Consider the following 15048-nt stretch of genomic DNA (forward strand, 5'->3'; position numbering starts at 1 on the left):
TGGTTTTCAGACTTTCTCGGTTCTATGTGCTTTTTGCACAAGAGACATTGAAGAAACACGATGAGTAAAGTATTACATATGTCCGTTCTTTATTTTTGGAGAAATATGCATTTTAAATTTATCATCCTATTTTCAACTGGTTGAGAATGTTATCGACTTAGTGCGTCACAAGTACAGTAACTACTCCCCTTTCCACGCCCCGTAAAGAAATCTGACTGGACACACCGTCCTGCTACAAGTGTGCTGTGAAGTTTAGTTAGCAAACAACAAGGCTGAATCCTTCAGACGTAATTTACATAGAAACTATACGCTCAGATCGCCTAGTTTCACTCACTGTGGCCAAGCGGAATCGATAACGTTTCAGAACATATACAACTTTAAAAGGTTTAATTCAATCTTCTACAGGGACGTTTTACCGTTTATTGAGGGTGTGAAGGAAAATTTCGGTGCCGCTGACTATAATCGAATGTTTTTCAGATTTACCGTTAGATTGAGCAAGTATCATTCAAAGTACATTTTTATGGGTTAGTGCTGTCCGATTGTGCTAGCTGCTTCACATTAACCTTGTACGGCGATCAGTAAAGGCTAACAGCACAGCACCACTTAATTATTGTCACTTCTGTCACCACTGTAAAGAACTAAAAAAAGGCGACAAACTACCTTTTCTGTGAGAAATGTATTGTCGAGCTCACGCGCATACACTGCTGGCGACATTCTTAAGCTCCGTTTTGCCTTCCCTACTGTCAGTCAGATTTCCGTGATAGCTCATTCTAAATCATATTTGGGGACCCATGGATAACTCGTGACCCATAGTTTGTGCCGCTGGCTTACAGGCAAGACAATGCAAATATTTGACTAATGTTAGGTTCACTTATTGCCTTTTAAGGACTATTAGACTCTGGATGGTGATATTCATTTATAGCTAGCTAGCAAACGTTAGCTAGCTATGTATTTTGCTTTAATAATGTAATGTTATCGATAATGTTAGCTAGCTAGTTTGCTTTCATAAGGACGTTATAATTGTGGTTTTATCTTAACTTGGGTAGCTGGCTAGCAAAAATTATTATTGGATATAAGTCAACGTCCTTAGCTATCGATACTTGATATACTAAGTTAGCTAGTGTGAAAACTCAGTCTCCCAATATGAGCGCGTATCATGGAGGTAGCTATGGTAAGGGGGCACAATCTGTCAATCATAGCTAACTGACAGTTCTCATTACCACGCCCAGACAGTTCGGGTGAACTTTTATAGTGGGAAATTTAGGCCTAGAAAAATAAGTTTTAAAATACATTTAAATGACTGAATAATAAAAAAAATTATGCACATTTGTTTTGTTGTTGCCTAAAGACAACTGGCACGTGTCACATTCAACCACCATATTACTCCTTTAATTAAAGATTAGTTAATATATTGTGTGTTTACAAGTTCAAATTTACACCTTGCGTATTTTTGTATTTTTCTTGAATTTCTTTGTACATACAATTGACAGTGATGCCCTAAAAATAGTAGGGGGCTAATTCTGCCCCAACTAAATTAATCTTGGAAAAAACATTGATTTATGTGACCACACCATGTGAGGCAGGTTTATACCATGCAATACTGCTTTCCTTAAAAACAGTAGAAAAACAGACTAGAATCCCATCTGAGGACACATCTTCACAAAGCAGTTGTTTTACCATGCTAATTTAAATTTATCGTGAAATACATTCCTCATCGATGTGTTGTGTCATATCATGTTGTGCCATATATTTTATAAGTTGTGATGCCTGGTGTGGCATATGACTGAGGGCTGTCAGGCAAGAATACTGCTACCATATAACAAGGCCTGTCATATAATATTAACCTCCTTTCTTTTCTGCTGCCAGGCTCAAAAATGTAAGTTCCAAACTGACAGTCCTGAACAACCGCGCCTACATAGAATTTAGGACTTTCACAGCCATGCTGGGCCCTGGCATTCCGAATAGCTTCATGTTCTATTGTTTCTTCGTAGGTAATAATACCTTGCAGGACAGGAGACATCAGAACCTATGTTAAATGATACTGTCCCACTCTCGTGTGCTGTAAGAAGAAAATTTGATCTGGCAGTACATAAAGTTGCACCATCAACCATTTTTTTAGGCATGTGTATTTCAGAACTGAGGACAAGGTCCTCAGATTGTATATTTATTAATGACCCATTACCTGGAATCTGAGTGTACAGTGGTCTGAAAAAAGATTTTCCCCCTTCCTGATCTTTAGACAACATAATATTAGACAAAGTCCAACTGAATGAAGACAAAACATTACTTTTTCACATGGGTGGTAAGAGGGTGGTTGATAGCTTTTTTCATTAAAAAAATAAAATTGTGTTTTCTCAGGTTCTTTTCATCTAATATTACATTTTGTCTAAAGATCAGGGGCCATTCAGTGTAACAAATATGCAATAATAGAGGAAATCAGGAAGGGGCAAGTACTTTTTCACAGCCCTGTATATTTCATAAATTTCTGTCATGTTGACAAGGCCCCAAATGCAGATTTTTTAATTTTTTGCAGGCTACAAAAAAGTTTCGAAACACTTCTACTGTAATGACATGTAAAAATATATTTATTTGATGTAATTTGGTAATTAGATTCAAAGATTCTCAATTCTCAATTAGATCGCCTAATTCGTGTTTTAACTGTTGATGTACTTGTGTTTGGTATTCAGAGAGCCGTTTGAGTTTGAGTACTATCAAAATCACCTCACAATGAAACTAGTAAAGAAGAAAATCAGTCTGAGATATTGAATGCAATTTATTTAAACATATGAGATATATCTGCATAAAATACCAAATAGAAAAATGTGATCTGTTTACAACTATATTTGAGAAACTTTTAAGGCTATTTTGTTATAAATTGTTCTCCGCATAAATATTTAATAATGAAGAGCCATTCTGAAAAACTTTACCTGATAGAATAATTCTAAAAACCCTCTGAAACCAGGGATAGAAAAATCCATAAATGAGAGGGTTGCAGGTAGAATTAAAATACCCCAGCCATCCAAGAGCATCAAATACAACAGCAGAAGTGGACAAATCAAAGGATGGATTTATAACAAGCGTCATAACAAATGGCAGCCAGCACAGCCCATAGACACCCAGTACAAATCCAAGGGTCTTTGCAGCCTTTTTCTCTCTTTGTCCTGATGAGTAGTCCTTTTTATCTTGTTCTGCCCTTGTCACTCCCAAAGAGCAGTTTATCTTTCTGGCTTGTATTTTTGCAACGTAGAAAATCTTAATATAGAGGGCCACCATTATTGTGCCTGGAATGAAGAAGCCCACAAAAGCAGCTGTCATTCCCCATTCTTTATTAACAAACATAATACAGGTGCCTGCGCAAGGGTTTATGAGCAATTCGTCCACACCAACTAAATTAATTTTGGACAGGATCACCCCAAACCCAAATGCAAAGGAAAACATCCAGGTGATTCCAATAAGGGCTGCTACCTTGTGCATGGTTACTGAGGTCCTGTACTGAAGAGGCTTACAGATGGCCAAATATCTGTCAACAGAAATGAGACCCAGGTGCAAGAGGGATGCAGTGGACATCATAACGTCAGTGCTGTAGTGTATCTTACAAAATGTTTCTCCAAAATACCAGCAGTTTTCCACAGATTTGATCATACTACCTGGCATAACAACAGCCCCCAAGAACCAGTCGATGAATGCTAAAGAGAGGATAATGAGGTTTGTTGGAGAATGGAGCTGTCTGAAATGAGAGATGGAGATGATGACCAGCAGGTTCCCACAGACAGTCATAAGAATGATGAAAGCCATGAACATGTACATGGCTGCTTTGATGAGTATCAGTGTTTGACTTCGTAGGCAGGATCCTTTCTGGTGTGGGAAACAGTATTGTGTTTCTACAGAATCTCCTGTCAAGTTAAGAGCAAGAATTTTCATCTTTGCTGACACTTCCAGGTAGTATCTACAACAAACAAATATTTGCATGATTATTTTCATTTTATTTACAGAGATAAACAAGCTTCACTGATTAACTATCTCATATTCATGATAAAAAGGTAAGATGTTTATAATTCTGTTAAGGAATTTATGAATCTTTAAATGAACTGATTATAATAATACATCATGTAATGTCCAAGGACAAATGAAGTATATTATTCCCAAAGTGTGTTCTTTTCCTGATTTAATGGTTACCTGATTGGTATGAATTATTGCTCCTCCAATGGTGTTGAAGATAAACATGTGTAAACTCCTGTGTGCAGTAAGACAAAAAGCAAATATTTTATGGTCAGTCATATTATCATCCTGTGTTCCTTGAAAAGGTTTAATTTCATTCGATCTATCAGTCTATAAGCCTATCATCTGTACTGAATTTTCAGACCAATTATATACCTAAACGGCAAAAGGGGACACCCATCTGAATGGCGTATGAAGGAAGCCACGCCTCCACTTATGGCAGCAAAGTAACAGCAGTGATCTGGCGAGGTTTGAATCCACGTCTCCCGAGGCAGAGGCTGCTGCAGTAACCACTGGACGAATTAACTTATTAGCCGCAAATCTATTTTGGTTCCCATATATATGTACATATTACACTTCACCAAGCCACTCATTACTGTATGACCTCATTAAATTCAGCCATTTTATTTATAATTGGACTCAGGACATCTCTCTATTACTCAGTTTCAGATAACAGCTTGCTAACCCAATATCCTCAGGCAGGCTATTCCAGAGCCCTAGGGCCCCGATGGAAAAAGCCTGGTCACCCTTTGTTGCTTATCTAGGACTTGGAATGGCCAGGAGTGCCTTGCCCATGGATCTGAGACTGTGTTGCGGTTTAAGTTAAAAGGTCAGGGATGTAGCCTTGGGCCAAGCCCCGCTGAGCCTTTAAATTGATTAGTAAAATCTTAAAATTTATTCTATATCTCACCGGTATTCTGTGTAAATTGGCTAAAATTGGGATTATACAATCATATTTTTTGTATAAAACATATACGCGCCAAAAGATTTTTTTTTAATTTGAGGATACATGCATCAATAATATTTTTTAAGCCATTTGATGACACAAAAGACCTTATAGAAAGAATGCCAAGATTACTGTACAATTGTCTTGTGGCTGAGGGGGGGCCTGGAAAGAACAATCTTTGTCTTGTCTTCATTGTGTCTGGCATTCGGCCATCCAGCACTTAATGTCAGATAGGCACTGTGATGAAGCAGTCATATTTTTCCACAAGGAATATTTCGCTCAGATTCAAAGAGGCTGTTTTAGCAGGAGTGAATACTTTTATTTGCCTCAAAATATGGGAGGAGATATGCAATGAGACTAAAAACGTTTATTGGCCATTACGCCGGGTCCTTTTTGACATCATGAAGGACCTGGACCCGGCTGCTCAGAGCTCGGTAATAAATTGAACTCTGCCCATTCAATCCGCACATAGGAACTGATGTAAAGGTTAAGACTGATATAAGTCGATATTGCAATTAAATTTCTCTTACTGTCGCTGATGCTTAATACATACCATAGTAACCCCAAACAATGTAGTCTGAAGCCAATCACAGGCCTACCTTTACAGTCACTTTAAGTATACTTCAAAAAATAAACTTTTATGTACAATTTTTGTAAGGGAGCACTTGATGAGCGAGACTCGTAGGGCCATGCTCCTGTTAGTGTTTGACTGAAGATCTCTGTTGGATAATCTTAACATTTCATGTTGTGGCAATCTATATCTTTTGAGCACCTCTCTTTCACCGTAGTTAACTAAGGGGTCGGCACCATATGGAAGATATTTGGAGCTTCCATCGCTGCACAATTGAAGGAAATGCCATACTTACGAGGAAAGGACTGGATGTGCAGAGAGGGCCTGAGGTTGTTGCACTTTTATTTGTGATTTGCATAATCCTTGTGCTTTCGTAGATTTGCAGAAGTCATAAAACGGAAGCATATGTAAACATTAAAACAGGCTGTTTATTGTTCAGCTCGGACTCAGAACAACACACACCTTGTCACTGGAATGGTGGTTTTAGTACACATTTATCTACAAGATACAGTGTTTCATTTATTCGCGAAGATATTCAATATATATTCAAATCATGTTCACAAATCATATAAGAAAAAATAAATAAATGACATCAATGGCATCTTCCACGATGGAAAAAAAGTTAATTGGAAGAGGATACAAATTCATGAAAAGAGAATTTGCCAACCAGTGCACTATACGACAAGTACTCTCCTTTTTAATAAGACACAAATTCCCCTTGGGTGTGTTTCTACACACCTTTTTTAATTTTAAGCTTTATATAAATTGTTATATATATTGTAACATACTGTATATAGAACTGTAAAATATGTGATATGAAATTTAAATGTTGCACTGGGTGACAGCATTTGCTAATTGTATAAATTATATTACTAGGCACTTCATTCAGAGTGAAGCTGCAACCGACATGAATTCCTGTGAAATATTTCACCACAGATTATTATTTTCAAAGCTTTTCTAAACCATGTGTATAAGAAAGCATAAACCACAGGGTTAAGAGCTGAATTCAAGTAACCAAACCAAACCATGGCATCAACTAACACTTTGGGAATAGAATAATCAATGAAAGGGTCAATGATGTTGCACAGGAAAAAGGGGGTCCAGCAGATGAGGAAGACTCCGACCACTATGGCAAGGGTTTTTGCTCCTCTTCTTTCTTGATGCTTAGTTACCCCTGACTTGTTTCTCTTAGGCACTTGAAACTGCTGCGTCAGATCTTTAATAGACCTAGCCTGACGTCTGGCAACCACATAGATTTTCAGGTAGATGCTGAGTATGATCAGGCTGGGAAGGAAAAAGGAGAACGTAGAGGCGACTGCTGCTGAAGCACGGCTGAAGAACACTGGACAGCCTCCAAAACATTGTACATGTGCCTCGTAGAAATCCTCACTTCCTTTTACATTGAGCCCAGAAAAGATCATCCCATAAGCAAAGATAGCAGGGACCAGCCAACTGATGGTGAGCATGATTAGGACTGCAGCAGAGTTGATGAGGGACTTGTACATTAGTGGGTCGCAGACGGCAAAGTACCGGTCAACTGAGATGAATGAAAGATGGAAAATGGAGACGGTGCTCAGTGTGATGTCGGTGCTGGTGTGAAGTTTACACAGGAAGTCACCCAGGTACCAACAGCCTGTGACAGACCGTACTGCACTGCAGGGCATCACAAATGCTCCTAACAGGAAGTCACACATCGCCAGTGAGAGAATGAGGTAGTTTGTGGATGTGTGCAGCTGCTTAAAGTGTGCTATTGAGGTAATGACCAGAAGGTTCCCACTCATTGTAATCACTATGATCAACCCCATAAGCAAAAACATGAGGAATTGCAGAGTCAAGGGTCGAGCTAATTTCTTACAGGATCCACTCACAAACTCATAACAAAAGGTTTCTGTCAATATAATGTTGTAGTTTGAGTCATTGGAGAATCCCATCTTCAGGGCCTTGAAAAAAGAAAAGAAAAAGTAGTTTTCATTCAAATGTACATAATTTAAAATCAACACATATAGGACCCTGCACAAAATTAAAGCCTTTCTTCTACATTTACTATAGTAATAGAGAATCCGACAGGATTACCAGTATGACTAGATGTATGCAGGGCCACTTTTTGTGGAATAGCTGAGATTGTGATCATAGACCGGGGTGTGGGGTTGGGTGATGATTGTGATTGATGATTTTTGAAATGGAGTTGGACCCCCCTTTGCTGCTGTAGACCCCACTCTTCTTGTAAGGCTTTCCAGTAGGTTTCCAGTAGGACAGCATTAGTGAAGTTGGGCACTGATGTTGTCCTGGCTGAATGAGAGCAAATCCTGCAGCCATGTTCCAAAACCTACTAGAAAGCTTTACAAGAAGAGTGGGGTCTACAGCAGCAAAGCCTGGTTCGCAGTCGGCATTCTGATTCATCCTAAAGGTGTTTAATGGGGTAGAGGTCAGGGCTCTGTGCAGGCCAGTCAAGTCCTTCCCCACCAAACTCAGCAAACCATTTCTATATGGACCTTGCTTTGTGTATGGGAAATCGTCATGCGGAAACAGGAAGTGGCCTTCCCCAAACTTCCCCAAACTGCGGCAAAGGTAATTGCGTATATTTTTAACTTCTGTGAAAACCGGATGTTAACTTCTTTCCAGCGCACAATCGACATGGACATTCATAAGAGGAGACATCGGCAGTGTGTTAGAGTAGGGGGAGTCGCCATAAATGTAACATAAGATTTTGCTCATTTGTTCAGAAAATATTTAGCCTAGTGCTATGAAATTTTACTTCAAACAGGTTTGACAAATCAGCAGACTATAGTCATTGACCACTTCAATTACATTCGTAACTAAATTGAGTCAGATACAATTACAACCAAGGTCGGTATGAGAGGTGTATCAGAGGTGCAGAATAATTTTAACAATAAATGAAAGCATCCTATAATGTGCCTACACAGGTTAGTCTGCACATACTAACATTAATTAAGGAAACACATTTCCAATGGTAACATGAAACCAGCCACATCCTCAGATTATGAGGCACGGGGCTTTATTCCTGAAAAAAGAATCTGCGTAAACATTTACACACAAGCAACTTCATAATTTCCTGTGACGTGAGTTGTGGTAATGTCCAAATAGATTAGGAAAGCTGCACTTGTTTGTTTCTTAACACCCAGGTAAGCTTTTAGAAAGCAAATAGCCATCCATATGTACAAATCTAGTGTGTGCTAATTATAAATGTCTGTGACCAGGTACAGTAGCTGTTCCTTTTCCATTAATCATTTGGAGCATCCAAACACAACAAGCAAATTAGCTGAACATATTTAACATTAAACACTGAACTAACTTAAAAAGTCTAACACATTGATGAGTAAAATTAATTTCTTTAATACATATTAAACACTGTTTAGAAATGCCTAAGATTTCCCCAGAAGGACAGCACATGTACAGTAGATTGTTTTCTACACCATCTAGTGTCCCTAATCTCCAAATAAGATGCCCTCTCCATGACCTCCCTGGGTACCAACCCTCTCGTTTTCTCTTTAGATGACATTCTGTATACATATAACAGCAAAAAGCACACTGTTTGTTATATGACGAGTATAGAAGTACAAGCTTTATTAGACATAGAGTACAGCAAAGCTACAGTGAATGCAGTTTTGAATGTGACTTCCAGAGTAAAAAAGCTTTGCCGTGGAAAGACCTCTTTGGAAAAGAAGCCATGCTATGGGATTTATTTCTCATATTCTTTCAAAAACAAATGTTTAAAAGGAAGTGACCAATCGATAGTGGGTAAAATCACGGAACAATACAATGTGTAATTTTCAGCCGCATCCTGGTGGAAGGTCAATAGAACCTTTGCTATGAAATCCACTGGCAATTAAACTTGGCTGATGCTAAGAAGCACATGAGTATTCTTTTTTTTTTTCCTGAGCAACATTGCACAGTAACGTTTATGTTAAAAATGTCGGACTGTAGCTGACAGTAGCCACAGACACAGTCCAGATCTTCCACCAGACCGTGGGGCTCATCTATGCTCTAAAATACTACCTTAAGAGGATCAGACACCCAGTAGGCAAATGCAACATGTTTTAACTGAAGAATAATAACTGTGTATAAGAATAAGTTCTGCCCCTGAAGAACACTAATTTCTAATGTTCCTGAAGGATGTATCAGAGATCATTCATATTTTTTACTTTTAAAATCTACAAAGATTTACCAATTGAGTCAAATAGGCAACAAACAAAATAATGATGAAAAAAATCTTCCATCAAACACTGTGGCCATCAAATATTGATATTTAAGAATTTTTACCAAAACTTGGAAAAATAAATAATTCCAGTAAGATTGAGTTCACGTTGATACTTTTCTAAATCACTTCATTTAAAAAAGAAGTAACGGTTACCTCGCTGATATCAATCTAAATGTATTTATATATAGCAAGGGTTAAGGATTAAGAAAGGATCAATGATTATAAAAATACAGAAGCCCCATAGGAAAATGCCATGTAAATAATAATAAAATCTATTGAAAAATATAATTCAGGTGAAAGAAATAGCTACTCACCTCTCATTCACTGGTGCTACTATGCATGTTATGAGGCAAAAAATAATGTATTGATACTTGTGCAACTTCATCTCCATCTTTGTGCACAGTCACAGTACTAATATTTACATTGGGACAATACAGTTCATTTTTTTTAGTCGTCAGCTCTCATTTCTATCTCTCCATGGTGAACACGAATGGACAATATTATCACCTGCCTAAATATGTGTTTACTGTTCAAACAGTAAAACCTTCTGTGGTTTTCCTGGTACAGGAAAAATAATGTATGTAAAAAGCAGATATTTAAAGAAGGTCATCATACAACTGGTGTGATGATCCAATACACAAAATAAATTTTTGTTGACTTTTGTCCATCTGTGAGTAACAGACGATCCTTTCTGGTTAGGTGATCCTATTGTACTTCATCACATCAGTTTGTTCTACTTTATCTGCCACCTTGAAAGGGTTGGAACTTGCAGATACAGTGTCCTACAATATTATTTAGACTGCTGATAAAAGTGAGCAAAGAAGGAACTATAAACTAAAAAATACAGATAAGAAGCTATTGAGTATTGTATTCTCACAAATGACATATAACATGTTTTGATGTTTGATATATATGAACCTTCAAACATGTGTACTGCAAAATTGAATTTCTAGGAAGAATATTTATATGAAATATGTCTAAATATTTGTATGTTTGTTAATCAAGCATTAAGAAGTATTCTTCTCCCTTTACCTGGAATATGTTACAAATGCTATTTGTCATTCACCTACAGTATACATGAGGAAACAGTGTACAGCTGAACAAAATGTGCAAAAGGAAGATGATACAGGTATACTACACACACAACACAATATAAACAATATCATTTTTGCCATTAATGGTGCAGGATGCACGTTTCTGATACATTTTGAAAAGAACGTTCCACCACCTTCCACCCCCTCACCTCCCCTCAGCTCTCCCCCCAAAGCTCCTCCCTCCAAACACATGCTCACATACTGTCTGACATCTGAGTGCTAGAGAGAGAGGACATATAGAGAATTGAAAAGTAGGGAGAGGAGTGCAGTGCATCATGTCTCATTCACAGGCAGAAAACACATTCATCATAATGAACATAAACAATGAACACATCTATAGTTTTTATTTACAGCTATAGGCTATAGCAAGCATGATATTATTGGCAAGGTATTGCTGGCTAGGTAGTGGTGGAGTTAGCGTTAGCAATACTGCACTGCCATACATTATTTTGTATGAAATATCCTTTTTACAACTGGATTTTCACCCATAATGTTTGTCAGCGAAGCAGCTGCAAGTAACTAAGGTACCTGCCAAGTAGCTACCAAGTAGTTACTCACTAGCTAGCTTTAGTGCTGTCACGGCAGTGTCTCTGCTCTCCTCTTACCCCGTCCTGCCTGTCTGGTAGTAAGGTGAATGCATAGAACTCATGGAAGAACTCATAGAAGTGTGTGCATGCTAATCAGCATGGGCTTTTTACATAACTTTTCCTTGCTTTTCTCCATTGGAGGTTGATAAGTAATTGAATTCTCTGTTAAGCATTTACTTAACTAAATGAGGCTGTGGTGCTTTGTCCACTGAGTGTTCTAGATCACACAGATGGCAGGCTTCTAAGGGACAGCATTGCGAATGATCCTTTTAACTGAAAGCTCCACAGTACCACCACAATCCCACAACCTGTTCTGTAATAAAAACAAAATTGAGACTCTTCTCTTTTATTTTCCTTGTATTTCCTGCAGGTAAAATTACAAAAAGCATGTTATTTTACCTTAACAATTAATAAATGTACATCCAATGTGCTCACTTTGCTTTAATAATGTGCTCTCAGGCTAAAACAACCTAAATGTTTTTTTCAGCAAACATGATAGTGGCTGCACAATCGAAGAAACTTGCACGTTAACTCAATTTAGCTATTTTATTTCGACACCAGCTTCATTTCCTTTTTTCTGCTGCTGAGGTATTGATTTTTTATTTAATATGTGTCGTTGTATGCCATAATAATCGTCTCTTGGTCAATGGGCGTGAAAAAATGAGCAGTTTTTCTCAGACTTCGAATGCTGAATAATATGTGTGATTGGAAATGGCTTTTGAACTTCACCGTGATCTTGCATCTAATTTTTTTTTTTGTTATTAACCTGTCCACTCTGACTAGTCTGACCAGTAAGATTTAAGATACGGTTTAAATAGGATTTCTTGAGTCTGTTTTCTGGGACAGACCCCTGATGTTGCTTGTATTCAAACTGGTAGGCTCCACAAAATTACATAGGCAGGCCTATGTTATAATGGAAAATATCCCTTGAATAGGACTGCCTTTGCAGTGGTGTACACAGAGACAGGCTGGATAATATTGATGCAAAATAAATCTGCCAAAGATTGGTAATTACAGTCTGTGACATTCACATGCATGTTTTTGGATCAGTCTCATATTAGCTGACTTAGAGTACGGTGACGTACAGTGTCATATGTAGGATCTGAGACAGACCCTAAGTTGATTTTTTTTTAAATGTACAAAATAAATTGAAATTACTGCTGCTCACTTTTTTGTTTTTATTTTTGACAGTCATTCTCTCATTTTTACACTCATAAAGTAGTCATTCTTAAACTGAAGTACATTTTGTTCCTGCTAATTAAAATGACTATAGGTATTGGAACAATTGCTCTAAAGTATATAAAAGATGTGTAAATATCAGAAATGTTTTCTTTGACTAGCTTTATATATTTTGCTCTATTTCTAGTGAAAACGAGGAAGTTATTTCAAATATTTGAAATCACTTTTTGTCAATTTTCAACTTGATGATGTCACAAAACAAAAAATCTATAATAAATCAATTAAGGCACTTTCAGTCTGTGGACAATTTTGCTGTTGAGGAATGAGCTTCAAATATTTTGCCAAAAATAATCATTTTGAATGCTTTCCTAAACCAACTGTAGTAGAAAGCATAAATAATAGGATTACATGTTGAGTTTAAATAGGTGATACAGAAAAGTGTTTCAATTAACATAGGCGGAATGGAATAATTAATTAATGGATTAATTATGTTACACATAAAAAACGGTGCAGAGAATGACAGGAATACCCCCATAACAATTGCCAGGGTCTTTGTAGCCTTTCGCTCGTTGTGGCTTGATGATGTGCTGTTTTCAGAGTGCACGTTGTTACAGGCAGTGCTGTGAATAGAGCGGGCTTGCTTCTGCGCAGCGTGGAAAATTTTCTGATACATGACCAACATAATGAACCCAGGGATGTAAAAAGAGAGAATGGAAGACACTGAACACGCCCTTTCAGCATGAAAAAGAACACAGCTTCCTACACAAGCATTTTCATTTTCATAATAATGATTTTCACTGCCCAAAATGTTCAGCTCCAGAAATACCATCCCAAACCCAACAGAGGCAGACACACTCCAACTGAACAGGATCATGATTACCGTGGCATAAGAGGTGATCCTATTCCGATAGTGGAGAGGATGGCAAACTGCATAATATCGATCAATGGAAATGAAAGCAAGAGTTAACATTGATGTGATGTACAACATGAGATCTGTACTCATATGGACTTTACAGAAAACTTCTCCGAAGTACCAGCATGTTTCGATTATTCGCACCATGTAAGGAGGCAAGACGCAGCCTCCCAGAAGAAAGTCTGTCACTGCCAGAGAGAGGATGAGGTAGTTGGTTGGGGTCTGCAGATGTTTGAAGTGTGCGATGGAAACAATGACAATAAAATTTCCACACAACGTCATAACGATGATGGTGGTGAAGAAAATATACAGTGGAATCCGTATCGCTGTTGGATAGATGATCTTCGGGCAAGACCCATTCACGTACTCAAAACAGAAGTATGAATCTTCAGCCAGTGTAGGTTGACTGAAATTCATCATTTTATGTTTTACGGTATAATGGTTTACCATAGATACACCTATTGGAGGAAAAAGAAGAAATGTGAAAAGATGTTCCAATGAGCAGGCAAACTTTCATATCACATACATTGTATCTGAATATATCATTCAAACACAAGACTTAAATGAATATCTATTGATAGATATCGCATCACTGATGCTAAAATCAAATGTTGCATGCATGACAAGATTCTCCGCAGAAATGTCTTTCTTATGATTAGAATTCCTCCTCTCACCTCAGAGTTCAATTACTGCGATGATGTAAATTAATCTATTCCTCTGGAATACATAAAGGCTTTCCCAAGACTTCCCAGAGTCAGATGTCTTGCGGCAATGTGGAGCATCAGTGCAGATGGGTCTGTTTTATACCGTTGGCCCATGATCCCACAAAGCTTTAGTGTGAGGCCCATGGTGTTTGCCCATCCCCTAAGCACCTACAGCAGCCATTTTTCTACTCAAACAACTAATTGCTTAAATGGTTCCTTATGAGAATAAGCAGAATTTAGTTGTTTTTCCAATTAAATAACTACTTAGGGGGCCAAGCAGCAAAGCAGTTGAAACCATATAGTATTTGAGTTATTATTATACAGTAATAATAACTCAGTATGATGTTTCACTAATTCCCGACAAGTGTGTCTGATAACCTTTTTACTAAACTTTGTACTGTGGTTGAAGGTTGCGTGTATTACAGAAGGAGTAATTTTGGTAACTGGACACAATTTGCTGCCCGGACCGAAAAGGTGTGATTGGTAGATTTTCTGTTATTTTGAACGAATTTAAAAAACACTCAAAAGACATCTCCTGCAAAATTTGACCAATTTGCAAGACACTTTTACAGATGTGTTCATTGGATGCTGCTCTTAAAATTTTGTTTGTATCTCAAAAAATATGACCACAGTAAGTAACCTGAATGTGGGTGTGGCTATTTACAAAAAAGCTAATAAAATAAAACAAGTGTTTTGACATAAAGTGATGATGTATGTTTCGGTGACTGCCATCTGGAATTGGTGGCCATTTTGGATTTTGTTTGTTCATATGTCACTTCTCTGTCTTTCATCAGGTTGATTCACAGACAAATTGGCACACTGATAGATGGTGCATC

General features: G+C 37.7%; 3 protein-coding genes across 4 annotated transcripts; all 3 read right to left on the reverse strand.

Annotated features, from left to right (window-relative positions):
- Positions 1–2830: 2830 nt before the first annotated feature.
- On the reverse strand, positions 2831–4286 carry LOC118229433 (trace amine-associated receptor 4-like). 2 transcript variants are annotated; one of them, XM_035421378.1, is made up of 2 exons: positions 4177–4286; positions 2831–3946 (listed from the first exon to the last, which is right to left on the reverse strand). In XM_035421378.1, the coding sequence occupies exon 2, from the start codon at positions 3919–3921 to the stop codon at positions 2869–2871; it is 1053 nt and encodes a 350-aa protein (XP_035277269.1). In that variant the 5' UTR covers positions 3922–3946; positions 4177–4286; the 3' UTR covers positions 2831–2868. The 2 variants fall into 2 exon arrangements, with proteins under 2 accessions (XP_035277269.1, XP_035277270.1); XM_035421379.1 differs by having other exon boundaries at positions 2831–3893; positions 4177–4230.
- Positions 4287–6397: 2111 nt separating this feature from the next.
- On the reverse strand, positions 6398–7447 carry LOC118230590 (trace amine-associated receptor 1-like). The gene has a single exon (XM_035423720.1). The coding sequence runs from the start codon at positions 7445–7447 to the stop codon at positions 6398–6400; it is 1050 nt and encodes a 349-aa protein (XP_035279611.1).
- A 4715-nt stretch (positions 7448–12162) lies between these two features.
- On the reverse strand, positions 12163–14251 carry LOC118230443 (trace amine-associated receptor 1-like). The gene is made up of 2 exons (XM_035423465.1): positions 14183–14251; positions 12163–13966 (listed from the first exon to the last, which is right to left on the reverse strand). The coding sequence occupies exon 2, from the start codon at positions 13956–13958 to the stop codon at positions 12888–12890; it is 1071 nt and encodes a 356-aa protein (XP_035279356.1). The 5' UTR covers positions 13959–13966; positions 14183–14251; the 3' UTR covers positions 12163–12887.
- Positions 14252–15048: the final 797 nt, after the last annotated feature.

The sequence above is a fragment of the Anguilla anguilla genome, chromosome 6 (assembly GCF_013347855.1).
Source record: "Anguilla anguilla isolate fAngAng1 chromosome 6, fAngAng1.pri, whole genome shotgun sequence".
Taxonomy (NCBI): Eukaryota; Metazoa; Chordata; class Actinopteri; order Anguilliformes; family Anguillidae; genus Anguilla; species Anguilla anguilla.